The sequence below is a fragment of the Oncorhynchus mykiss genome, chromosome 6, assembly GCF_057628025.1.
Source record: "Oncorhynchus mykiss isolate SJ-2025 chromosome 6, ASM5762802v1, whole genome shotgun sequence".
Taxonomy (NCBI): domain Eukaryota; kingdom Metazoa; phylum Chordata; class Actinopteri; order Salmoniformes; family Salmonidae; genus Oncorhynchus; species Oncorhynchus mykiss.
The window spans coordinates 27,387,425-27,413,931 of NC_143027.1; the positions used below are offsets into that span (position 1 = coordinate 27,387,425).

General features: G+C 40.1%; 1 protein-coding gene across 1 annotated transcript in view; it reads left to right on the forward strand.

Moving 5' to 3' along the window:
- LOC110525637 (mitoferrin-1) overlaps positions 1–26,086 on the forward strand; it is a 29,874-nt gene extending 3,788 nt beyond the window's left edge. Inside the window, exons 2-4 of the mRNA XM_090237441.1 lie at positions 20,802–21,030; positions 21,252–21,308; positions 21,445–26,086. Coding sequence (XP_090093567.1) covers positions 20,802–21,030; positions 21,252–21,308; positions 21,445–21,977 — 819 coding nt within the window. The 3' untranslated portion in view covers positions 21,978–26,086. The remainder of the gene's footprint in view (positions 1–20,801; positions 21,031–21,251; positions 21,309–21,444) is intronic.
- Positions 26,087–26,507: the final 421 nt, after the last annotated feature.

Below are 26,507 nucleotides of genomic sequence, written 5' to 3' on the forward strand. Positions count from 1 at the left end.
TATATTAACTAATAGTTTTATTACTCTGTCATCTCCAAAGGGTGTGTTTTTAAAAAAAAATATATATGTTTTTTATCTACTTCTTGTTATGAAGTATGTCTTAAGCCAATCAGGAATGCATTTCCTGTTGGTAAACTAAGATCGATGGCAGTAGAACAATGCAAACAAATTACTCATTGTGTGTTATGCAGCAGATTTATTTTATTTATGTTATACAGTTGGCCTAAATGAGTTATTACATTGTTGGAGATTTTACATTAGTTGCTTGTTGGACAAGGTGAGAAAATAAACCAAATGAAGTAAGGTCACCAAGTTTGTCTAATATTCAATCAATAGGATAGTTTCCTGGTTCTTTGGCACTGCACAGCCAGAAAGAGTAGCCATTTTAATAGCCTGAGGCATTGTACCGTCACTGTGAGACCCGCCAATCAGGATAAAGCTAGCTCTGTTTTGTCAAGTGGACTGAGTGAGTGCAGACGGAGGCAGGCGAAGTCTCTCTGCAAGGCTGAGCCCAAAAGTACCGAATGAGCCTAGAGTATCAAAAAGTAAGATGTTTGACAGCACAGTCTCATTCTGTACACTTCCTTCACCACTTTGTGATTGCTCAATTTTGTATGTCTAACTTCATTAGTGCTTAAGAGGGAAGAGGACACTTTACTAATAACTTAAAGTAGGCTCTGAAAGAGGATGTCCAGCACCTGGGCAGAGGTCCAACATGTATCAGTATTACAGATCTGAGATCACACTAATCACTGATCTGGCTTTCAAGTCTCTTTAAAAATATCCTTTTGGTTTTATTTTTTTCCCCATAACCATGCATAATGCACATTCACTAATAATGACTAATGCCTTGATCACACCGATAGCGTCATTGCGCAAGATGGTACACAGCATCATCTGGATATGTGTGCAGCAAAAGTTCAACATTCACCTTCCACCATTTCTGTCAAGCCGTCTAAGCATAGAGTTTGACACATTCGTTCGATAAATCCAATGTATGCACCACACAGGACGCACTGCAACTGCCTCTGCAACGCAATGCTGCAAGGCAAACGCAGCGTTCCATTGGAAATGAATGTACTTCGGGTGTACCAAAATGCTGTCGGTGTGATTGAGGCGTAACTTCTTGTAGCAGGCATTATAGAAAATTAACACGTCTCATAAACAATCTCTCAAGCACAAGCCTATGTGCTAGTGAGTAGCAACATAGGCCCAATCTTTATATTTCAAGTTTAGCCAACTTGTATCTATTTGCTAACTAACAGGGTAGAACAGTTGAATTGTTATGCACACACCCTTCTGTTTAAACAGCATGTTAGCCTGTCCACTTTGTTCAGATGATGAAATCAAGGAGCCTACCCCTTTTCTCAAAATGAGAACACGTTGCCAATTCCTTATCATTTTGTTTTATGCTTATTGCATTAAAACACACACTTGACAGTCTTTGGCAAGTAAATGCTGCTGGCCGTACATGGTACAACTAACTGAATTCATTTTTCAGAATCAATGTTCATTGATACCTCCCCTCTTTTACTAGTGTCTGCACGCAATTTGAGTTGAGACATAAAAAGTGTAACTTCTCTATTACAGTTAAATGTGTTTCTGTGTCCATATGACTGATTCTGTTGGACCAAACCTCAAATGCGAATAGCAAGTTGTCAGAGAGGAGGAAGTGATCTTTGTTGTGACTGCCATGGCGAGGGGCTTGATGTATGTAATTGGAAGGTGCTCCCAGCCTACAGTCATTGCACGCAGCACAAAAGGAGCGAAAGAGACGAGGCCAGAAAGACATGAGAACAAGCGGACCTAAATGCTCATAAAACTGAAAATAAAAAATACATTGATTCTTGCGATACAGGCATTTGAAATATTGCGCAAAAACATTTAAATTCAAAACATCGTCCAGCCTTGCATCAGAACAATTTTTATACACCGTGGTGTAAAAAGTACCCAATTGTCATACTTCAGTTAAAGTAAAGATGCCTTCATAGAAATTGACTCAAATAAAAGGGAGTCACCCAGTAAAATACTACTTGAGTAAAAGTCTAAAAGTATTTGGTTTTAAATATACTTAAGTATCAAAAGTAAATGGCATTGCTAAAATGTACTTAAGTATAAAAAGCAGCACCATTTTTCTTTTATTTACGGCTAGCCAGGGGCACACTCCAATACTCAAACATCATTTACAAACTAAGCATGTGTGTTTGAGTCCTTCAGATCAGAGGCCGTACGAGGTGTTCTCTTGGTAAGTGCATGAATTGGACCAAATTCCTGTACTGCTAAGCTTTCAAAATGTAACGAGTACTTTTGGGTGTCAGGTAAAATGTGAGTAAAAAGTACAATGTAGCAATGTAGTAAAGTAAAAGTTGCCAAAAATATAAATAGTAAAGTACATAAACATCTACCTAAGTAAAAAATACTTTAAAGTAATACTTAAGTACTTTACACCACTGTATAAACACACACAGAATTTGCCTTAGTGAGAAGATACTGCCTAGTGTTTTGACTTCGATACCAGGTTTAGTATCACAATACTCAATACCAAAACGATACAAAAACAATACCACAAAAAAAAGACGTATTTAGCAAAAGTCACAGAATGGCACTTGATCCAGACCGATATAAACTCAGCTACTGCGCTGTAAAATCATTGGGCATCCGAGGTCAATATCATTACATTTGAACATAATTTACATAATCTTAAAACAGCCATGTAGGCATTGAGTCAATTGAACAATGGTATAAAATAAAAAAAATCTAAATACAAAACAACAATGGTAATTTATTTGAATGGTAAATCTCTTGATAAACTGGGTAAATCAAAATGTAGCCTAAGTCTCTTCACAATACAGGTCAATGCATATTATTCAATAGGAGTGTGTGTGAATGAGTTATTGAGCTTGTTTTGGCTGAGTTCATGGGGATACCGATGAGAAACAATGCCTTCCATTTAGGATTTATGTTCTCATAGCAGCTGCTAACATATTTTATTTGTACTCATTTTAAAAACATTTGCATAGAAGAAGCAATCTCTTTTCTAAAAGAGTGCACGGTGTCTTTAAGAAATGAATGACTTCATTGCCAGTTGGGTCACATGCATTGGCGTACTGTTATGTTCAGCTGGTAACTGTTTTCTTTCATTCATTCGTCTGGTGGTCAAACCAAGAGTGTTAAAACAGTCTGGACAAACTCTCCTCTCTTTCTCTTTGTTGAAATTGTTAACAATAGATTTGTATGGATTGTTAAACTTTGAAATCAATGGTTTTTGTTTGGCATACATTTTATTTTTAAAGTAAAAAAAAATAAGAAAAAAAATAAGAGTCAAAGTATAATTTTGGTACTGTGGAATTTCCCTCAGGGTCTCCACTGGCAGATGGAGTCTGATACTTTCAGCTTGGGTAAATTTGTGCTCTATGTATGGCCCATGTTGTCGGGGTTGTCCGTAACAATGTTTTATATAGACTCCCGCCCCCCCCAACCTAAATATGATGGACTTGCCATGAATTCTGAAACATTTTAGGGCAGGCTACTCTCCCAAAAAATATTACTGTACTTACAGTAGTTAGTTTTATTCCTTGTGTGCTTTTGTTCTACTTGATTTTTTTTGTTGATAGCACTACTGATATTCATTACTGCATTATTGGGAACGAGCAAGCAAAGGCATTCCACTGTACTTGTGCATGTGACAATAACTTGATACAAAGGCCTACTTCAATGTAAAAGATCAGCTGTTTAATTTTGACTGCATACTGGTATTATAAACAGCCCTGCCTATGATATTGCAAAGGCTGTATGTATTTCAGGTTATCTATTTACTAGGCTAATAGGTCCAATTTAAATGAGAGATGCCCATGGTAATTTGTTGTATGGCTCCTACAGGAATATGAACCCATCACGGCCAGAAAAAGTGAGGAATATATTCTGCAGTGGTTATGAATCAAAAATAGATAGGAAAAAGATTCCTATGTCTAATTATACGATTCTTATGAGTAATTATTTTAGATTCTAAAAATAATAATTAAAAAGCATGAGCTGGCGCACACCCATAGAAACTTATTTAGTGTAGAGCTGCTGACTAATGGTGAATAAACTTTAAGCTATAAAAACAGAGTCATAAACTCCCAGTGATTTATTGGGTAAAACGCCAACGTTTCGGCATCACTGTGCCTTCAATGTAATGTCATGAATGCTTGAAACAGGTTATGTGGACAAAACAGTGCAATTAGTGAAACCAATAACAATAGTGAGGGTTGTCTTGTCATAATTATTAGGTTGATTAGAATGAATTGTGAAACTGTTGAAAGACAATAGTTTAAAGGACATTGAATATATGAGGCCATTGTTAGCATTAGCATAAGATTAGCATCAACTTTTTTTTAAACATTTCAGATATTTAATTGTTTCCAATTTCATTACCAAATATCAAATCATATAGTTAATTATAATAAACACACAGAAATATGAGCCTTTGGTCATTAATATGGTCAAATTGGTAAACTAATTTAGAAAACAAAACGTTTATTCTTTCAGTGAAATATGGAATCGTTCTGTATTTTATCGAACTGGTGGCAACCCTAAGTCTAAATATCGATGTTACATTGCATAACCTTCAATGTTATGTCATAATTATGTACAATTCTGGCAAATTACAGTCTTTGTTAGGAAGAAACACAGTTCGCAACGAGTCAATCGGCCCAAACTGTTGCATATACCCTGACTCTGCTTGCGCTGAACCCAAGAAGTGAGACAATTTCCCTACTTAATATTGCCTGCTAACATGAATTTATTTGAACTAGATATGCGGGTTTAAAAATATATGTGTATTGATTTTAATAAAGGCATTGATGTTTATGGTTAGATACATTTGTGCAACGAATGTGCTTTTTTCGCAAATGCGCTTTTGTTAAATCATCACCGTTTGGCGAAGTTGAATTAGGCTGTGATTTGATGATAAATTAACAGGCACCGCATTGATTATAGGCAATGCAGGAAAAGCTAGTTAACCTAGTAATATCATTAACCAAGTGTAGTTAACTAGTGATTATCTGAAGATTGATTGTTTTTTATAAGATAGCTAGCAACTTACCTTGGCTCATTGCAGCCACAAGGTCCTTTTGATGTTGCACTTGTGTAACAGGTGGTCAGCCTGCCACGCAGTTTCCTCGTGGATTGCAATGTAATCGGCGTCCAAAAGGGCTGATTACCGATTGTTATGAAAACTTGAAATTGGCCCTAATTAATCGGCCATGCCGGTCGACATCTAGTTGAGATTAGAGGTCAACCGATTATGATTTTTCAACGCCGATACCGATTAATCGGTTGTTTTTTATTTTTATTTATTTATTTATTTATTTATTTATTTTACTTTAAAAAAAAAAGTATATTTATTTTTAATAATGACAATTACAACAATACTGAATGAACACTTATTTTTACTTAATATAATACATCAATAAAATCAATTTATCCTCAAATAAATAAATAAACATATTCAATTTGGTTTAAATAATGCAAAAACAAAGTGTTGGAGAAGAAAGTAAAAGTGCAATATGTGCCATGTAAGAAAGCTAACGTTTAAGTTCCTTGCTCAGAACATAACATATATGTTCTGAGCATAAAGCTGGTCGTTCCTTTTAACACGAGTCTTCAATATTCCCAGGTAAGAAGTTTTAGGTTGTAGTTATTATAGAAATTATAGGACTATTTCTCTCTATACCATTTATATTTAATTAACCTTTGACTATTGGATGTTCTTAGAGGCACTTTAGTATTGCCAGTGTAACAATATAGCTTCCGTCCCTCTTCTCGCTCCTTCCTGGGCTTGAGCCAGGAACGCAACGACAACAGCGACCGTCGAAGCAGCGTTATCCATGCAGAGCAAGGGGAACAACCACTCCAAGTCTCAGAGCAAGTGACGTTTGAAATGCTATTAGCGCGCATCCCGCTAACTAGCTAGCCATTTCACATCGGTTACACAAGCCTAATCTCGGGAGTTGATAGGCTTGAAGTCATTAACAGCGCAATGCTTGACACACAACGAAGAGCTGCTGGCAAAACGCACGAAAGTGCTGTTTGAATGAATGCTTACGAGCCTGCTGCTGCCTACCACTGCTCAGTCAGACTGCTCTATCAAATCATAGACTTAATTATAACAACACACAGAAAAATAGCCTTTGGTCATTAATATGGTCGAATCCGGAAACTATCTTCTCGAAAACAAGACGTTTATTCTTTCAGGGAAATACGGAACCGTCCTGTATTTTATCTAAGGGGTGGCATCCATTAGTGTAAATATTCATGTTACATTGCACAACCTTCAATGTTATGTCATAATTACGTACAATTCTGGCAAATTAGGTGGCCCAAACTGTTGCAAATACACTGACTCTGCGTGCAATGAACGCAAGTGAAGTGACAATTTCACCTGGTTAATATTGCCTGCTAACCTGGATTTCTTTTAGCAAGATGTGCAGGTTTAAAATATATACTTCTGTGTATTGATTTTAAGAAAGGCATTGATGTTCATGGTTAGGTACACATTGGAGCAACGATACGCACCACATCGATTATATGCAATGCAGGACACGCTAGATAATATCTAGTAATATCATCAACCTTGTGTAGTTAACTAGTGATTGTTTTTTATAAGATAAGTTTAATGCTAGCTAGCAACTTACCATGGCTTACTGCATTCGCGTTACAGGCAGTCTCCTCGTGGAGTGCAATGAGAGGCAGGTGGTTAGAGCGCTGGACTAGTTAACTGTAAGGTTGCAAGATTGAATTCCCCGAGCTGACAAGATGAAAATCTGTCGTTCTGCCTCTGAACGAGGCAGTTAACCCACCGTTCATAGGCCGTCATTGAAAATATGAATGTGTTCTTAACTGACTTGCCTAGTTAAATAAAGATTAAATAAAGGTGTAAAAAAACAACAATCGGCCAAATCGGTGTCCAAAAATACTGATTTCCGATTGTTATGAAAACTTAATCGACCCTAATTAATTGGCCATTCCGATTAATCGGTCAACCTCTAGTTGAGATGTCTGTTACTCGAACTCTGAAGCATTTATTTGTCTCATGAGACAGTTTCATCATAGCTCTTGATGGTTTTTGCCACTGCACGAGGAAAAGCTTTCAAAGTTCTTGAAGTTTTCCGGATTGACGGATCTTCATGTTTTAAAGTAATGATGGACCGTCATTTCTCTTTTCTTATTTGAGCTGTTTAGCCCTATTTGGTATAAGACCATCTTCTGTGAACCACCTGTCACCACAACTGTTAATTGAAATGCATTTTTAAATGTAACCCTTATTTAACTAGGCAAGTCGGCTAAGAACAAATTCTTATTTACAATGACGTCATCTCGGGGATTCGATCCAGCAACCTTTTGGTTACTTGCCCAACGCGCTAACCACTAGGCTACCTGCCGCATTCCAGATGACTACCTCATGAAGCTGGTTGAGAGAATGCGAAGAGTGTGCAAAGCTGTAATCAAAGCAAGGGGTAGCTACTTTGAAGAATCTCAAATCTAAAGTATATTTTGATTTGTTTAACACTTTGTTTTTTTTGGTTACTACATAATTCCATATTATTTCATAGTTGTGATGTCTTCACTATTCTACAATGTAGAAAATATTACATAAAGAAAAACCCTTGAATGAGTAGGTGTCAACTTTTGACTGGTACTGTACATAAACGCATATCTTTTTAAAATGTATTCATCTTAATTTTTCCGCTAACCCTACCAGCCCCTTAATTGGAGTAAACTAATGAACAACAACATTTAGGCTTCTACTTCCAGCTTATACATACTATATACACATTACGGACATAATCTATTTTATAGTTTGTTTGTTTTTAGTCCTGTCCTTCCTCTCCCATCTATTTCTGATGTCCATCCAGTTTGATTTCTATTTGCCATGTATTTTTAACTGTGCTGATTCACAAAAGTTCTGAACCTATAAACATTTTACAGGCACAGAATATTTAACATTTGTTATGTTGTAATTAGTCCCACCCTTCAGCTCCTCTAGTAGTAGGATCTCGATGTTTGATTTCCTTGGTAGAGCAACATGCCTGTGTATTTGAGGGAGGAGATGGGATGGTTAGCTTCAACAAAGTGAGCTGCTACTGGTCAGCAGAAACTAAATTAATTGCAAACTCTGCTAAACAAAAGCTCTCTCATTCACCATGCAGACTGATGATAGGAAAAAGTTTGCGGGGAGGTGAGCACATTCTCTGGTGCACGCACATTTTGGAGTATATTATGTACGTACGCACAGTTTATCAATGAGGTCCCAAGTGCTCAAAGGATTTCATGATGACCGAGGTGAGCGCTACAGGTCTGTAGTCGTTCAGGCTGGTCACCTTTTGTTTCTTCGGGACGGGGATGATGGTGGAGGATTTGAAGAAGTCCGGTACAGTGCATAGTTCCAGAGACTGATTATGTCAGTGAAAACAGGGGAAAGCTGGTCAGCGCAGTGCTTTAGTGTAGCTGAAGAGATATGGTCTGAGCCTACAGCATTCTTGCTGTTTTGCCCTTTTTTGAGCTTGTTCACCTCCTGTTCTGTGGTGACGAAGGGGGAGGGTAGCCTGGGGTGGGAGGGAGGGGGTGTAGGATGGCAGGGGGTTTTCAGGGAAGTTAGTCCTGAAGGTGTTGTCAGTTGAGGGTCAAGATGGCTGAAAATGCTATTGGCTCAACAACCTGTAGTGCTCATTCAGCTTGTTTGGTAGTAGTGGGTCGTAGAGGAGTAGGTCAGATTTATTGATATCATGAGATAATCCCATGAAGCTGTCCTGTGTGGTGGTTTATCTCTAGAGCAAAACTGCTTAATAGATGGAATTACTTGGATTAGGAGGCTGAGATAATAGCATAATAGGGAGGGAGGTAAACTATAGACATGCAGTTGGCCTATTGCTGGTAAATAAGGGACGAATCTTAACTCGCTCAAGGATTAGGTTTACTTCATTAAATAGTGAGCCACTTAAGAAATAACAAGTAGGGTTGCACATTTTGGGGAATATTCAGTGGTGGAAACTTTCCGTGGGAATATATGGGTAATTAACGGAAATATATACAAATGAATATTAATGTTTTTTTGCATTGGATATATTTACCATATCATATGGAGACAGAAACATAAACCTTATCATAAGTTGACATAATTGCAAATGATTAAATTCTTCTAATAGAAATAAATAAATATTTAGTTACGAATTTAACTTAATGAGTTGACCCTTCACATGAGATGATTTCGCTGAACAGCAAAAGAAAGGGAATATTGAATGATCCCCAATGATCCATCGCATCTCCCAAAAATGTTTTCAACATACATCTGTAAAATTGTCTTTTCCCTGGAACTCCTCAATGTCCAGCTCTTGAACATCAGACTCTGAGGCCTCATCTTCACTGTCAGTTTCCAACCTTGTTGAGGATGGCATGTCAGGCTCAAAAACCCTTTCATTCTAGTAAACATTCCCTGTCGTAGGTCAGTTAGGATCACCACTTTATTTTAATAATGTTAAATGTCAGAATAATAGTAGAGAATTATTTATTTCAGCTTTTATTTCTTTCATCACATTCCCAGTGGGTCAGAAGTTTACATACATACACTCAATTAGTATTTGGTAGCATTGCCTTTGAATTGTTTAACCTGTCTAGGACTTGGGTTCCGCTCGCAACAGCCAGTGAAAGTGCAGGGAGCCAAATTCAAAACAACAAAAGTCTCATAATTAAAATTCCTCAAGCATATAAGTATTTTACACCATTTTAAAGATAAAATTCTCGTTAACCTTTTGTGACTAGGGGGCAGTATTTTCATTTTTGGGAAAAAAACGTTCCCGTAGGAAATGGGATATTTTGTCAGGACAAGATGCTAGAATATGCATATAATTGACAGTTTAGGATAGAAAACACTCTAAAGTTTCCAAAACTGTAAAAATATTGTCTGAGTATAACAGAACTGATGTTGCAGGCGAAAGCCTGAGAAAAAAATCCAATCCGGAAGTGCCCCATGTTTTGAAAGCGCTGCGTTCCAATGTGTCCCTATTGAGCAGTGAATGGGCTATCAACCAGATTACTCTTTCTCCGTATTCCCGAAGGTGTCTACAGCATTGTGACGTAGTTTTACACATTTATGTTGAAGAATACCCGTAGGCGGCTACATTGCGCAAGTGGTCACCTGATGCTCCCAGAGAGATTCTCGCGTAAAATACAGAGGTAGCCATTACTCCACTCGGCCCTACTGAAAAACTAATTGTCCTGATGGATATATTATCGAATAGATATTTGAAAAACACCTTGATGATTGATTATAAACGTTTGCCATGTTTCTGTCGACTATTATGGAGCTAATTTGGAATATTTTTCGCCGTTTTCGTGACTGCAATTTCCGGGCCATTTCTCAGCCAAACGTGAAGAACAAACGGAGCTATTTCGCCAACAAAAATAATATTTTGGGAAAAAAGGAACATTTGCTATCTAACTGGGAGTCTCGTAAGTGAAAACATCCGAAGCTCATCAAAGGTAAACGATTTAATTTGATTGCTTTTCTGATTTCCGTGACCAAGTTACCTGCTGCTAGCTGGACAAAATGCTATGCTAGGCTATCGATAAACTTACACAAATGTTTGTCTAGCTTTGGCTGTAAAGCATATTTTGAAAATCTGAGACGACCGGGTGATTAACAAAAGGCTAAGCTGTGTCTCAATATATTTCATTTGGGATTTTCATGAATAGGAATATTTTCTAGTAATATTTATGTCCGTTGCGTTATGCTAATTAGTGTCAGATGATGACAACGGTCCCGTTCACGGGATGGGGTGTCACTAGAGGTTAATCCAGCCACAGTGTCTGATTTCAAAAAGGATTTACAGCGAAAGCACCACAAATGATTGTTAGGTCACCACCAAGCCATAGAAAACACAGCTATTTTTCACAAAAAGCACAAATAGAGAGAAAATGAATCACTAACCCTTTTTTTTTATTTTTGTATATATTTTTTTTTTTACCCCTTTTTCTCTCCAATTTCATGGTTGTTTTTAGTAGCTACTATCTTGTCTCATCGCTACAACTCCTGTACGGGCTCGGGAGAGACTAAGGTTGAAAGTCATGCGTCTCACAACCCAACCAAGCCGCACTGCTTCTTAACACAGCGCGCATCCAACCCGGAAGCCAGCCGCACCAATGTGTCTGAGGAAACACAGTGCACCTGGCAACCTTGGTTAGCGCGCACTGCACCTGGCCTGCCACAGGAGTCGCTGGTGCGCGATGAGACAAGGATATCCCTACCGGCCAAGCCCTCCCTAACCCGGACGACGCTAGGCCAATTGTGCGTCGCCCCAATTGGCGCGTTACATTCAGTAGTTCTAAAACATGCTGTGATATTGTGCAGAGAGTCACATCAAATTACAGAAATACTCATAATAAACATTGATAAAGATATGACTATTATACATGGAACTTTAGATATACTTCTCCTTAATGCAACCGCTGTGTCAGATTTTTTAAAGAACTTTACGGAGAAAGCAAACCATGCAATAATCTGAGTACAGCCTTTAGACAACAAAGCAGCCAAAAAGATACCCGCCATATTGGGCAGTCAACATGGCTCAAAAATAGCATTTTAAATATTCACTTACCTTTGATGACCTTAATCAGAATGTTCTCCCAGGAATCCCAGTTCCACCATAAATGTTTGATTTGTTCGATAATGTTCATCAGTTATGTCCAAATATCTTCTTTTGTTAGGATGTTTGGTAAACAAATCCAAAAGCGCATTCGGGTCGCGTCGGACGAAAAGTTCAAAAAGTTCCGTTACAGCCCGTAGGTTGGCATGTTTCTAAGTATGGAATCAATCTTTAGGATGTTTTTAACATAAAACTTAATTAATGTTCCAACATGACAATTCCTTTGTCTGTACAAATGAAGTGTAACGTAGCTACCTTTTCACGTGAGCGCGCCAGACCGAGGCTGTGGCACTCTGCCAGACCACTCACTCAAAGAGCTCTTATGAGCCCCTCCTTTAGAGTAGAATCCTCAAAACAAAGTGACATAACTAATATAACCAATATCCCACTATCTTCAATGGGGGCTGAGTTGAAAAACTACAAACTTCAATGTCCCACTTCCTGGTTGGATTTTTTCTCAGTTCTGTTCTACTCACAGACATCATTCAAACAGTTTTAGAAACTTCAGTGTTTTCTATCTATATGCATAGACAATATTCTAGCTTTTACGGCTGAGTAGCAGGCAGCTTAATTTGGGCACGTTTTTCAACCAAGCTACCCAATACTGCCCCCTACCCCAAAGAAGTTAGCTTGGGTCAAACGTTTCGGGTAGCCTTCCACAAGCGTCTCACAATAAGTTGGGTGAATTTTGGCCCATTCCTGATGACAGAGCTGGTGTAACGGGGTCCGGTTTGTAGGCCTCCTTGCTCACACACGCCTTTTCAGTTCTGCCCACAAATGTTCTTTTGGATTGAGGTCGGGGCTTTGTGATGGCCACTCCAATACCTTAACATTTTGCCACAACTTTGGAAGTATGCTTGGGGTCATTGTCCATTTGGGAGACCCATTTGCAACCAAGCTTTACTTCCTGACTGATGTATTGATGTTGCTTCAATATATCCACTTAATTTTCCTGCCTTGTGATGCCATCTATTTTGTGAAGTGCACCAGTCCCTCTTGCGGCAAAACACCCCCACAACATGATGTTGCCACCACCGGGCTTCACGGTTGGGATGGTGTTATTCGACTTGCAAGCCTCCCCCTTTTCCTCCAAACACAATGATGGTCATTATGGCCAAACAGTTCTATTTTTGTTTCATCAGACCAGAGACCATTTCTCCAAAAAGTACGATCTTTGTCCAGATGTGCAGTTGCACACCGTAGTCTTTTTAAAAAAAATTTTTTTATGGCGGTTTTGGAGCAGTGGCTTTTTCCTTGCTGAGCTTCCTTTCAGGCTATGTCGATATAGGACTTGTTTTACTGTGGATATAGATACTTTTGTACCTGTTTCCTCCAGAATCTTCACAAGGTCCTTTGCTGCTGTTCTGGGATTGATTTGCACTTTTCCCACCAAAGTACGTTCATCTCTAGGGGACAGAACGCGTCTCCTTCCTGAGCGGTATGACGGCTGCGTGGTCCCATGGTGTTTATGCTTGCGTACTATTGTTTGTACAGATGAACGTGTTACCTTCAGGCGTTTGGAAATTGCTCCCAAGAATGAGCCAGACTTGTGGAGGTCTACAATTTCTTTTCTGATGTCTTGGCTGATTTCTTTTGATTTTCCCATGATGTCAAGCAAAGAGGCACTGAGTTTTAAGGTCGGCCTTGAAATACATCCACAGGTACACCTCCAATTGACTGAACTAATGTCAATTAGCTTATCAGAAGCTTCTAAAGCCATGACATTTTCTGGAATTGTCCAAGCTGTTTAAAGGCATAGTCAACTTAACGTATGTAAACAGTTTATAATAAGTGAAATAATATGTCTGTAAACAATTGTTGGAAAATTGCTTGTGTAATGCACAAAGTAGATGTCCTAACCGACTTGCCAAAATCATATTTTGTTAACAAGAAATTTATGGAGTGGTTGAAAAACAAGTTTTTAATGACTCCAACCTAAGTGTATGTAAACTTCCGACTTCAACTGTAAATAGTTAAGCAGTTAGATTAAACATCTCTTTTGTTAGATAAATGTTTTAAAATGAAACATGTATGGAAACAGGTGAATTAACACTTCTCAGTTAGCACACTCAAGTAAGCTAAAACCCACATGGTAGCAAAAACTAACTAGCAGGAATCTTTAACAATTTAGAAATGAATTAAACACACTTTGCTGTAGGCTACTTTTTACCAGTTAACAAAAATCATGTATGTCATAAAAATATATTCACCCCACCCAGTGTTGTTATCAAAACTTACCAGAAAGCATGGAGTCCTTGGCTCAGACAGTAGTAGTCTGGGCTCAATAACATCTCATTTGTGTGCAAGAGGGTTGCAATTCCATTGAATTCGGGATAGTTCAAACGAAATATGCCACAAGACCCAGAATTGCCTTGTGTATCCCACAAAAAAAGGTTTACTGTTATAAGCTAACTTTTTTTTTATGAATTTAAGCAAAATTCCCCAAATTCCCTTAACTTCCCATGGAAAATATCTGGAAATTTACGGTAAAGTTTCTGACCCTTTGCAACCCTAGCCGACAGACATGGTTTCCCTGTTTCTATCTCCTAGCCAACTTTGCATTATTTTTATGTGTAAAAAAAAAAAAACATTATTTGCTCAGAACGTTGCTTGTATTATTACCTCCAGCCAACAATAACTTTTGGATTTTAGATCGGCGGGCACTCACCAGAAATTCGAGCTGAAATTTGACCTCGATCCTTTATTTGAAATTCCTGAGGCAGCTCTATTCATCCTGGGGTCTGCACCAAGACGCTGGAGTAGAGGAAGAAGTAGGACTCAAGTCTCAGGCGGCGAGCATACCATCCACTGCTTCCGAGTATATTACTTGCTTACTTTCAGTCCCTGGATGATAAAGTAGACGAGCTCAGGGTGAGGATCTCCTTCCAGGGAGACATCAGGAACTGTAACATACTCTGTTTTACTGAATTATGGATCATTGCTAATCTCCACTCCGGGATGGCTACAAGTCCCTCCCCCACCCTCCCTTAGGCACATCAGATCATGCCTACAATCTGCTCCTCACCAGAGGAGAAACTTAAGAAGGAAGCTCCCGTGGTAAGGATGTTGTTTCCACTGTGACGATTACAACTAATCCAAACCAAAAACCGTGGTAGATGGCAGCTTTCGCTCAAAAATTTAAGCATGAACCACCATATTTAACTATGGCAAGGTGACTGAACATCGGCGTGTACAAACAGACCAGCTGACATCAGTAAGGACATCTGAGGCAAAGGGACAGTACAGGGACAAAGTAGAGTTGCAATTCAACATCTCAAACATGAGACATATGTGGCAGGGACTCCAGACAATCACAGATTATAAAGGGAAGGCCAGCTACGTCGTGAAAAACAACAGCTCGCTCCCGGGAGCGCTAAATGCCTTCGCCCGCTTTGAGAGAAACAACATTGAGCCGCTGACGCAGGCCCTCAACGCTCACAAGGAATGTGTGCTCTCGTTCTGTGTTCGATGTGACTAAATAATTATAAGCATGTTAACCCCTGCAAGGCTGCCGGTCCAGACCAGCTCTCTGGAGTTTTTATGGACATATTACATTTCTTCATATCCCAGTCTGTTGTCCCACTTGCTTCAATATCTCCAACATTGTTCCTGTACCCAAGAAAGTGAAGGTAACTGAACTAAATGACTATCACCCCGTAGCAGTCACTTCTTTCATCATGAAGTGCCTTGAAAGGCAAGTTAGGGACCAAATCACCACCACCTTACCCGACACCCTAGACCCACTACAATTCACATATAACCCCAACAGATCCACTGACAATGCAGTCGCCATTTCACTGCACACTCTCTTATCCCAACTGGACAAGATAAATACCTACTGTATATAAGAATGCTGTTTTATTGACTACAGCTAAGCCTTCAACAGCATAGTGCCCCCCAAGCTCATCACTAAGCTCAGGGCCCTGGATCTGAACACCTCCCTGTGCAACTGGGTCCAGGACTTCCTGACGGGCCGACCCCAAGTGGTGAAGGTAGGCAAAAACACCTCCGCCATGCTGATCCTCAACACTGCATGGCCACGCACATCTCCAACTCAATCATCAAGTTTGCTGACGACACAACAGTGATGGGCCTGATTACCAACAATGACTAGACAGTAGAGAGAGCACGCACCCCTAATCGACAGGGCCTCAGTGGAGAGGGTCAAAAGCTTAAAGTTCCATCACTGATGGCCCCTTCACATAGACAGTGCATGAAGAAGGTGCAACAGCGCCTCTTCAACAGGACGCTAAAGAAATCTGTCTAACAGTGCATTCGGAAAGTATTCAGACCCCTTGACTTGTTCCACATTTTGTTACATTACAGCCTTACTCTAAAATGTGTTAAATTGTCTTTTTCTCATCAATCTACACACAATTCCCCATAATGACAGTGAAAACAGGTTTTTAGAAATGATGTACATAAGTATTCAGATCATTTGCTATGAGACTCCAAATTGAGCTCCGATGCATCCCGTTTCCATTGATCCTCCTTGATGTTTTTACAACCGGTGGTAAATTATAATTGATTGGACATGATTTTGAAAGGCACACACCTGTCTATATAAGGTCCCACAGTTGACAGTGCATGTCAGAGCAACAACCAAGCCATGAGGTCGAAGGAATAGTCCGTTAAGCTCAGAGACAGTATTGTGTCAAGGCACTGAGCTGGGGACGGGTACTAAAACATTTCTGCATCATTGAAGGTCCCCAAGAAAGCAGTAACCTTCCATCATTCTTAAATGAAAAAAGTTTGGAAGTGCCAATACTCTTCCTAGAGCAATCTGGGGAGAAGGGACTTGGTCAGGGAGGTGACCAAGAACCCAATGGTCACTGACAGAGCTTCAGAGTGCCTCTGTGGAGATGGGAGAACCTTCCAGAAGGACAACCATCTCTGCAGCGCTCCACCAATCAGGCCTTTTATGGTGGCCAGGCGGAATCAGCCCTCCAGTAAAATGCACACTACCGCCCGCATGGAGTTTGCCAAAAGGCACCTAAAGACTCTGACCATGAGAAACAAGAATCTCTGATCTGATGAAACCAATATTAAACTCTTTGGCTGGAGGAAACCTGGTTAATGTTGCATAGGCTTATGTTCAAGTCATGTTTGGAAAAAATCTGAGTGGTAGATCTCTGCTTGCGTTTTGACTCAAAGTGATCTCGACTCAAAAGGTTGGTGACTACTGGTCTAGGGTGTCTGAGATGCACTTCATAATTACAGAAGTGAGTGCTACAGGGCAGTGGTCATTGTGCCTTTTAGAATTATTGGGGACAGGAATTTTGGTGGTCATCTTAAAACAGGTTGAAAGTCACCGCATGCTCTGAGAACGCACCCTGGAATACTATCGGGCCTTGCCGGCGTTGACCTGATTCAAGATGTTTCTCACGTCGACCTTGGAGAGCACATTCCCCCAACCCTCTGGGTTGTTGACAGGTCTCACACCCGGCACGATGTTGTCAAAGCGTGCATAAAATGCATTGAGTTTGTCTGGTAGAGAGGTATCGTTGGTCAGATCACTGTTGGGTTTTCCTTTGTAATCCGTAATGGACTGTAGCCCCTGCCACATGCGGCAGGCGTTGGAGCCTGTGCAATATGATTCCACCCTTTTCCTATATATGGCCTATATTTATTGGGGGCTTACTTGTTTTGCCTGTTATTTTAATACGTGTCACACATCAATTTGGAACCTTCGGTCGAGTGTTAGCACCAACTCATGTAACCCCTGTTTCTCGACCGTGTAAATTGGGGTCACGTCTTTGCAGATGTAAGTTGTAATGGCAGCTGTTATCTCCTTCCATCTTCATGATTCTTTGCCATATGGTGTGCCGCGGGCAAAAGCCTCTTGCAACGTCTGAGTCGGATTTGTTTTGAGCACTCAACGGTACTTTTTTGGGTCTCATCCGTAGACTCTCTCCGTACTGTTTCACATGATTCTTGCGTAGGTGTTAAGAGATTAGTGGTGTTTGAGCCTGTTGTCGGGACCGGCCTGCGGCATATTTAGCAGAGGACGGTTTCCTGGTCCGTGTCAGACTTTTCATACCCAAACCACGTCCATGCGACCGAAGTAGCCCCTCTTTTAGGTACGAGCTCAGTGTGTCCGTGCTCTGTGTCACGTTCACTCTCCTCCATGTTTGTTTGTTTGTGTTGCAAATTTCAGAACGCAAGGTGTTATCCAATTGACAAAAAATATTGCCCTAAAGAGTGTGATTTGCGACACAACGAAATAGACGATACAGCATAATATGAAACCATATGAAGTGTGAAAATTCTAATGTAGCTACGATTGACTTGCATTGGATTTGTCCCACAAATACTAAATGAACAAAAAGAATGCCCTGAACAGCACTCTCGTTTTCAGAACCTGGTAATATCAGGAAGTAGGATAGGACATTAACCTAACAACTTCAAAGACAAATTTCTCTGGACAGGGGGAGAAACATCACCAAATTCAGTGTGAATAGATTACATACAGTGCCTTGCGAAAGTATTCGGCCCCCTTGAACTTTGCGACCTTTTGCCACATTTCAGGCTTCAAACATAAAGATATAAAACTGTATTTTTTGTGAAGAATCAACAACAAGTGGGACACAATCATGAAGTGGAACGACATTTATTGGATATTTCAAACTTTTTTAACAAATCAAAAACTGAAAAATTGGGCGTGCAAAATTATTCAGCCCCCTTAAGTTAATACTTTGTAGCGCCACCTTTTGCTGCGATTACAGCTGTAAGTCGCTTGGGGTATGTCTCTATCAGTTTTGCACATCGAGAGACTGAAATGTTTTCCCATTCCGCCTTGCAAAACAGCTCGAGCTCAGTGAGGTTGGATGGAGAGCATTTGTGAACAGCAGTTTTCAGTTCTTTCCACAGATTCTCGATTGGAATCAGGTCTGTACTTTGACTTGGCCATTCTAACACCTGGATATGTTTATTTTTGAACCATTCCATTGTAGATTTTGCTTTATGTTTTGGATCATTGTCTTGTTGGAAGACAAATCTCTGTCCCAGTCTCAGGTCTTTTGCAGACTCCATCAGGTTTTCTTCCAGAATGGTCCTGTATTTGGCTCCATCCATCTTCCCATCAATTTTAACCATCTTCCCTGTCCCTGCTGAAGAAAAGCAGGCCCAAACCATGATGCTGCCACCACCATGTTTGACAGTGGGGATGGTGTGTTCAGCTGTGTTGCTTTTACGCCAAACATAACGTTTTGCATTGTTGCCAAAAAGTTCAATTTTGGTTTCATCTGACCAGAGCACCTTCTTCCACATGTTTGGTGTGTCTCCCAGGTGGCTTGTGGCAAACTTTAAACAACACTTTTTATGGATATCTTTAAGAAATGGCTTTCTTCTTGCCACTCTTCCATAACGGCCAGATGTGTGCAATATACGACTGATTGTTGTCCTATGGACAGAGTCTCCCACCTCAGCTGTAGATCTCTGCAGTTCATCCAGAGTGATCATGGGCCTCTTGGCTGCATCTCTGATCAGTCTTCTCCTTGTATGAGCTGAAAGTTTAGAGGGACGGCCAGGTCTTGGTAGATTTGCAGTGGTCTGATACTCCTTCCATTTCAATATTATCGGTTGCACAGTGCTCCTTGGGATGTTTAAAGCTTGGGAAATCTTTTTGTATCCAAATCCGGCTTTAAACTTCTTCACAACAGTATCTCGGACCTGCCTGGTGTGTTGCTTGTTCTTCATGATGCTCTCTGCGCTTTTAACGGACCTCTGAGACTATCACAGTGCAGGTGCATTTATACGGAGACTTGATTACACACAGGTGGATTGTATTTATCATCATTAGTCATTTAGGTCAACATTGGATCATTCAGAGATCCTCACTGAACTTCTGGAGAGAGTTTGCTGCACTGAAAGTAAAGGGGCTGAATAATTTTGCACGCCCAATTTTTCAGTTTTTGATTTGTTAAAAAAGTTTGAAATATCCAATAAATGTCGTTCCACTTCATGATTGTGTCCCACTTGTTGTTGATTCTTCACAAAAAAAATACAGTTTTATATCTTTGTTTGAAGCCTGAAATGTGGCAAAAGGTCGCAAAGTTCAAGGGGGCCGAATACTTTCGCAAGGCACTGTAGGATGAAGAAACAATACTCCGAGCCGCAGCACCATACTACTTGTGAGACATAGAGAACTGATACTATATACTCATTTTTGGGTGGCGTGGGTGGCTTTTCACCATTTCTTTGGATTCCTCATGTCTAACTCATTGTTAGAAAAAGGTTTAGTCCTAATCAGATGTTGGGTGTAATATTTATTAAATATATGAATCCTATAAATTAAAATGGACAATTTGGGTGCAATCAATTAGCTGATTTTTTAAAATTTTTTAGATCAAATCATATTTCAACAAAATAAAGCTGCAGGAATGCTAATCTTATCTTTTTCTAACAACACAAACATTTTCAGAACTATCTGAGATGTGTCAATCCTCTTTCTTGTTCTCTTTGAGACGGAACAACCCATTAGAATCCCCCTTTCAAAGTTGTTGAGAGATTGATGGAAGATGAATAATATCACATGTAAGTTAAAGACAACTACAGAAGCTAGTCTTGAGGGCACATGCAGAATTCATTGTCTCCTTGAGGCAGAGTTCAACAATGTGTGTGATTCGTGTAGAGTTTTAGTTCAATTTGACAAAAACTTAAACTAAGTTGTGGGAGTCCCTCAAGCCTCCAGATGTATCTGAAGGACATGTAATTGATATTTTATTGTTTGGGGAATGGACGGAAACACAAGGCAATGTGCTGAGGAAGATAAATGGCCTGTCTTTTGGGCTGTCCTACATTTTAGGCCAAATAAAAACATTCTTTGTGCTGTCCAAATAACTTGGCATGGCAGGGTATAACAAAGAACTGCCACAGCCCCCCACCCTAGGCCTGGGACAGAAACACACCAGGACATGAGTTCTGCCAAGAACAGACATTAACAGAAACATGGCAGGACATCAGATCACTGGAAAAATAATAACCTCAGAAACAGACAGCCCAGGTGAGTGTGTGGTGGTTTGACTACGGTCTTCAGTTTAGCTTTACCAGGTTGTATGAACCACATCCATGAGAAGCTAGGGTCTCTCACTTCAAATGACCCTCTTCTTTCTCCAGACCAGGATGCAGAGTTTGCAGCCAGACCCGAAGGCTCAGTACAGCAGCGTATACGAGGCCCTGAGAAGGATCATCCAAACGGAGGGCCTCCTCAGACCCTTGAGGGGCCTCAACATCACCATGCTGGGGGCTGGCCCTGCCCATGCCCTCTACTTTGCCTGCTACGAACGGGTCAAGTGCACACTCAGCGAAGTAATTCAGAATGGAGGCAACAGCCACATAGCAAATGGTACAGTTCTGTTTCCCTTGGAACTCTCATGTTTCACACTGACCACTGGAACATGGCACAGAAAGAAGTTAATTGTTTTGGTAGTCATGATAAACGTACAGTATAAATAATTGGCTTGAGACAGTTGAGGTGAGAATTGATGTAGTATCACATGAAGTATTGTATGTTAATGGGTGTGAACATGTGCAGGCCTGACTGACTGATGACTCTGTCCCAACTAGGACTGGCAGGCTGTGTGGCCACTGTGCTGCATGACGCAGTCATGAACCCAGCTGAAGGTAAGGCTTTGAAAGGGGGCATTGGGGTGTTCGATTTAGATGTGTGATGTTCTCAATTAGAAATGAATACAGAATATGAACCCCCTTTTCTTTGTTCCCCTGTCTGTGTGACGATGCTGTCCTGATGGTGTCTTAGTGGTGAAACAGCGGATGCAGATGTACAACTCTCCCTACCGGAACCTGTTGGACTGTGTTCGGACTATACGACATACTGAGGGGCTCGCAGCCTTCTACCGCAGCTACAGCACACAGCTGGCCATGAACATTCCCTTCCAGGCTGTCCACTTTATGACCTATGAATTGATGCAGGAGCGGCTCAACCCCCACAGACAGTACCACCCCTGCAGCCACATACTGTCTGGGGCTGCGGCGGGAGCTGTGTCGGCAGCGATAACCACCCCGCTGGATGTGTGTAAGACCCTGCTCAACACACAGGAGAATGTAGCGCTCAGCTCCATGCACATCAGTGGTCATCTCACAGGCATGGCCAATGCCTTCAGGACAGTGTATCGCTTTGGCGGCATGGCTGCCTTCTTCAAAGGGATCCAGGCCCGGGTCATATACCAGATGCCCTCCACTGCAATTGCCTGGTCAGTCTATGAGTTCTTTAAGTACTTCCTGACCAAGCAGCAGATGGAGGGAGAGGCTGGGACAGCAGGCCCAGTCTGAGGAAGGGCTGTGAACGGGTTCGACCATCCACCACACGTATTCTGGAAGCTCCTGGCTCTCCAATGGAATCCATGCCAAACGTCTCATTGTGTACACAATGTTGTGTTCATAATTTATATATGTGTGCTGTTGTGTAATAATCTGTGTTTTCTCAAAGGGAAGTCACTGCAATGGAGGAAGTTTGAAAGACTTGCTACGGGAGTGGTCAACTGTGGCACTCCTTACCCTTCTTACATACTCAGCAAGCCCTTCCATTGTACAGTGTCATTCATTAGAGGAGTGGAGGCTGTTACATGAACAGGAAGTGCACAGAGATGGCTTGTCTTTCCATTAATGCAGAGAAAAGGGCATCTTATGGCAACAGGCCCTTTTCACAAATCACCTGTTCACTACGCGCACAACACTCCCAACTTTGTCTATATCTAGTGATTGTGTTTGGCTGCATTCATACAGTATGTATACTGAACAAAAATATAAATGCAATTTCAACGATTTTACTGAGTTACAGTTCATATAAGGAAATCAATCAATTGAAAGAAATTGATTAGGCCCAAATCTATGGATTTCACATGACTGGGCAGGGGTGCAGCCATTGGTGGGCCTGGGAGGGCATAGGCCCACTCATTGGGGAGCCAGGCCCAGCCAATCAGAATGAGTATTTCCCAACAAAAGGGCTTTATTACAGTCAGAAATACCACTCAGTTTCATCAGCTGTCCGGGTGGCTGGTCTCAGACAATGCTGCAGGTGAAGAAGCCAGATGTGGAGGTCCTGGGCTGGCGTGGTTGCACGTGGTCTGCGTTTGTGAGGCCGGTTTGCGTACTGCCAAATTCTCTAAAATGTTGTTGGAGGCGGCTTATGTTAGAGACATTAACATGCAAATCTCTGGCAACAGCCCTGGTGGACATTTCTTCAGTCAGCATGCCAATTGCATGCTCCCTCAACTTGAGACATATGTGGCATTGTGTTGTATGACCCTTTATTGTCCCCAGCACAATGTGCACCTGTTTTAATGATCATGCCGATTAATCAGCTTCTTGATATGCCACACCTGTCAGGTGGATGGATTATTTTAGCAAAGGAGAAATGTTCACTAACAGGGATGGAAAGAGATTTGTGCACATTTGTACTTTTTCGTGCATATGGGGGGAAAAAATGGGATGTTTTATTTCAGCTCATGTAACAGAGGACCAGCATTTTACATGTTGCGTTTATATTTTTGTTCAGTATAGATCTGAAATGGGGAACACTTTTTTTAAATGTACTTTTCAGTGCTTGTATTTTATGAATTCAGAAGAGATGTGGCTTTTTGCTTGATTTTCTTTTCTTGTGTATTTATAAAGGACTGTTTGAACATATTCCTGAGTCTCGCTGCACAGTAAACACAGAACAATTGCGCTTTCAAAGTGCCTCTTTAGTAATGAAGTCTGCTACAAGCTAAGCTTTTTGTTGTTCAGGTCCTAAATATAAATAGATTGGACTGATCATTATTTCCATGATCATAATCATTGTTTGCCATTAAAAGGGCTTATCATTCTGTGGTTTGAATCTCAAATGGTCTTTTAAATGTTAACTCTGGAAGCCAGATTTGATCAATCATAGCAAGAAACCACCGTGTCAAAACCAGATGTACTGAAATAGTACCATATTGTTATTTTTCCTTGGTCAGAAGGTTGGCATCATGCAATGTGGCTGTAGTCTGAGCTGAACCTTTCAAGATAGGGATTAGGGATATTTTCTATTCTGTGTTAGAAATTGGCTCAACCCCCAAATGTTGGATATTTTCACTTTAGATTGGTCTTCATTCAAACCTCCGTACTAGAGGTCGACCGATTGTGATTTTTCAACGACGATACTGATTATTGGAGGACCATAAAAGCCGATACCGATTAATCGGACGATTTGATTTATTTATTTGTAATAATGACAATTACAACAATACTGAATGAACACTTATTTTAACTTAATATAATACATCAATAAAATCAATTTAGCCTCAAGTAAATAATGAAACATGTTCAATTTGGTTTAAATAATGCAAAAACAGTGTTGGAGAAGAAAGTAAAAGTGCAATATGTTCCATGTAAGAAAGCTAACGTTTCAGTTCCTTGCTCAGAACATGAGAACATATGAAAGCTGGTGGTTCCTTTTAACATGAGTCTTCAATATTCCCAGGTAAGAAGTTTTAGGTTGTAGTTATTATAGGAATTATAGGACTATTTCCCTCTACCATTTTGTATTTCATTAACCTTTGACTATTGGATGTTCTTATAGGCACTTTAGTATTGCCAGTGTAACAGTACAGCTTCCGTCCCTCTCCTCGCTCGAACCAGCAACACAACGACAATTAGCACGCCCTAACTAGCTAGCCATTTCACTTCGGTTACAGGAGCCTCATCTCTGGAGTTGATAGGCTTGAAGTCATAAACAGCGCAATGCTTGACGCACAACGAAGAGCTGCTGGCAAAACGCACAAAAGTGCTGTTTGAATTCATGTTTACGCGCCTGCTTCTGCCTACCACCGCTCAGTCAGATACTTAGATACTTGTATGCTCAGTCAGATTATATGCAACGCAGGACACGCTAGATAATATCTAGTAATATCATCAACCATGTGTAGTTAACTAATGATTGTTTTTTATATGATAAGTTTAATGCTAACTAGCAACTTACCTTGGCTTACTGTATTCGTGTAACGAGAGAGAGGCAGGTCGTTATTGCGTTGGACTAGTTAAGGTTGCAAGATTGAATCCCCCGAGCTGACAAGGTGAAAATCTGTCGTTCTGCCCCTGAACAAGGCAGTTAACCCACTGTTCCTAGGCCGTCATTGACAATAAGAATGTGTTCTTAACTGAATTGCCTAGTTAAATAAAGGTGTAAAAAATAAATAATAATAATCGGCAAATCGGCGCCCAAAAATACCGATTTCCGATTATGAGAACTTGAAATCGTCCCTAATTAATCGGCTATTCCGATTTAATCGGTCGACCTCTACTCCGTACCTCCCATACTCAAGACTGCAGTAGTTTAGTTTCAGTAATTTATTTTAACCACACAGAGTCGGCCTCCTTTTCCTGAGGTTACTGGAATCCCTCAACGTAACGGCCCAAATATTAGTCTTGTTTGAGTACGGTAGTAGGCCTATGCACTGGAATCACGCACAATGATCAAGAGTGTTAGTGTAAATTGTATAACAATCTTCTATGTTTAAGAGAATAAGCTTTTAAAAAATATTTTTAGGCAAGCCCTTTAAGCATTGGATTCTGTCTGTGACAGTGAGACCAGTACTAATAGTTGACCAGATGAGCTGTTTGTTCTCTGGCATATTTTAGCCATGAACTGTGCTCTCCATCTTCCCAGCATCTTGGCTCAGTGTTTTCTGCTCCAAGACGAGACATTTATCCACACATTGCTGTAACCAAAAAGCTGCGAGATTTGTTTGTTTTTAAATAAATGCTTGTTTTATTTTCATTCACCAGTGAAGTATAAAGTTCTATGAGATCTCCAAAGATCACAGTCCCTCAAATGTAGGCTAATTCATTCCTTGTTAAAAAATCCTTAATACAATGCCTTGTTTGCTTCCACTCGCAAACCTGTATTTTTGAAGTTAGCGGTGAACCTACCTGTGAAATAATAATAAATTAAAGGACTGCTTATTGGCAGTCCTTTAATTCCACGCATAATCTCCAGCCAAAATATCTTTAGCATCTTTTTCTTTGGATTTCTTAATTAAAGCTTGTAATTTAGCTGTCTTGAGGCTTATTGCCTTATGTTTGAAAAGTATCTGTGGGTGCCTCAGCATTTTTATGAAGGGTAGCGATATGATCATTTCTTCTCCAAATGTACTGTATCTGTGGAGGCTGAAGTGTTTGGTGGTATGGTATATTTTAGTCTAAACTGGGACGACCAGGTAAACAGTGGTAGAGAGAAGTTTGCACAGTACATTACCATTTTTTAAATTTAAATTGTCACTCTTAATTTGAGCCTTTTCTGTGTGTGTTTTATAGAATTACACCTATGTTTTTGCTAAATATCACAGCTATTGTTTATGTAAATGTAAACAAATATGCAACACATCTAGGTTGATTAAATTCAAGCTTTTTTACAACTATTGGACAGCTGAAGGTTCATTCATTTGATGTTAGTTTATGGCATATTGTTGGTTCATATTTTACAAAAGTGAATTCAAGAATTGTCATGTATGATTCTGTACAAATCAAATGTTATTTGTCACATGCACCAAATACAACAGGTGTAGATCTTACTGTGAAATTCTTACTTACAAGCGCTTAACCAACAATGCAGTTCAAGAAATGGAGTTAAGAAAATGTTTACTAAATAAACTAAAGTTATTTTTTTTTATTTAAGTAACAAGAATATATCCCGGGATTTCTTATAAGCGTCCAGATTAGTGTCCTGCTCCTTGGAAGCGGTAGCTCTAGCCTTTTTAGCTCGGTGTGGATCTTGCCTGTTATCCAAATGCAGAACATGCAATTTCTGTTCTGACTTTTATTCAATTTGTATTAATCTTA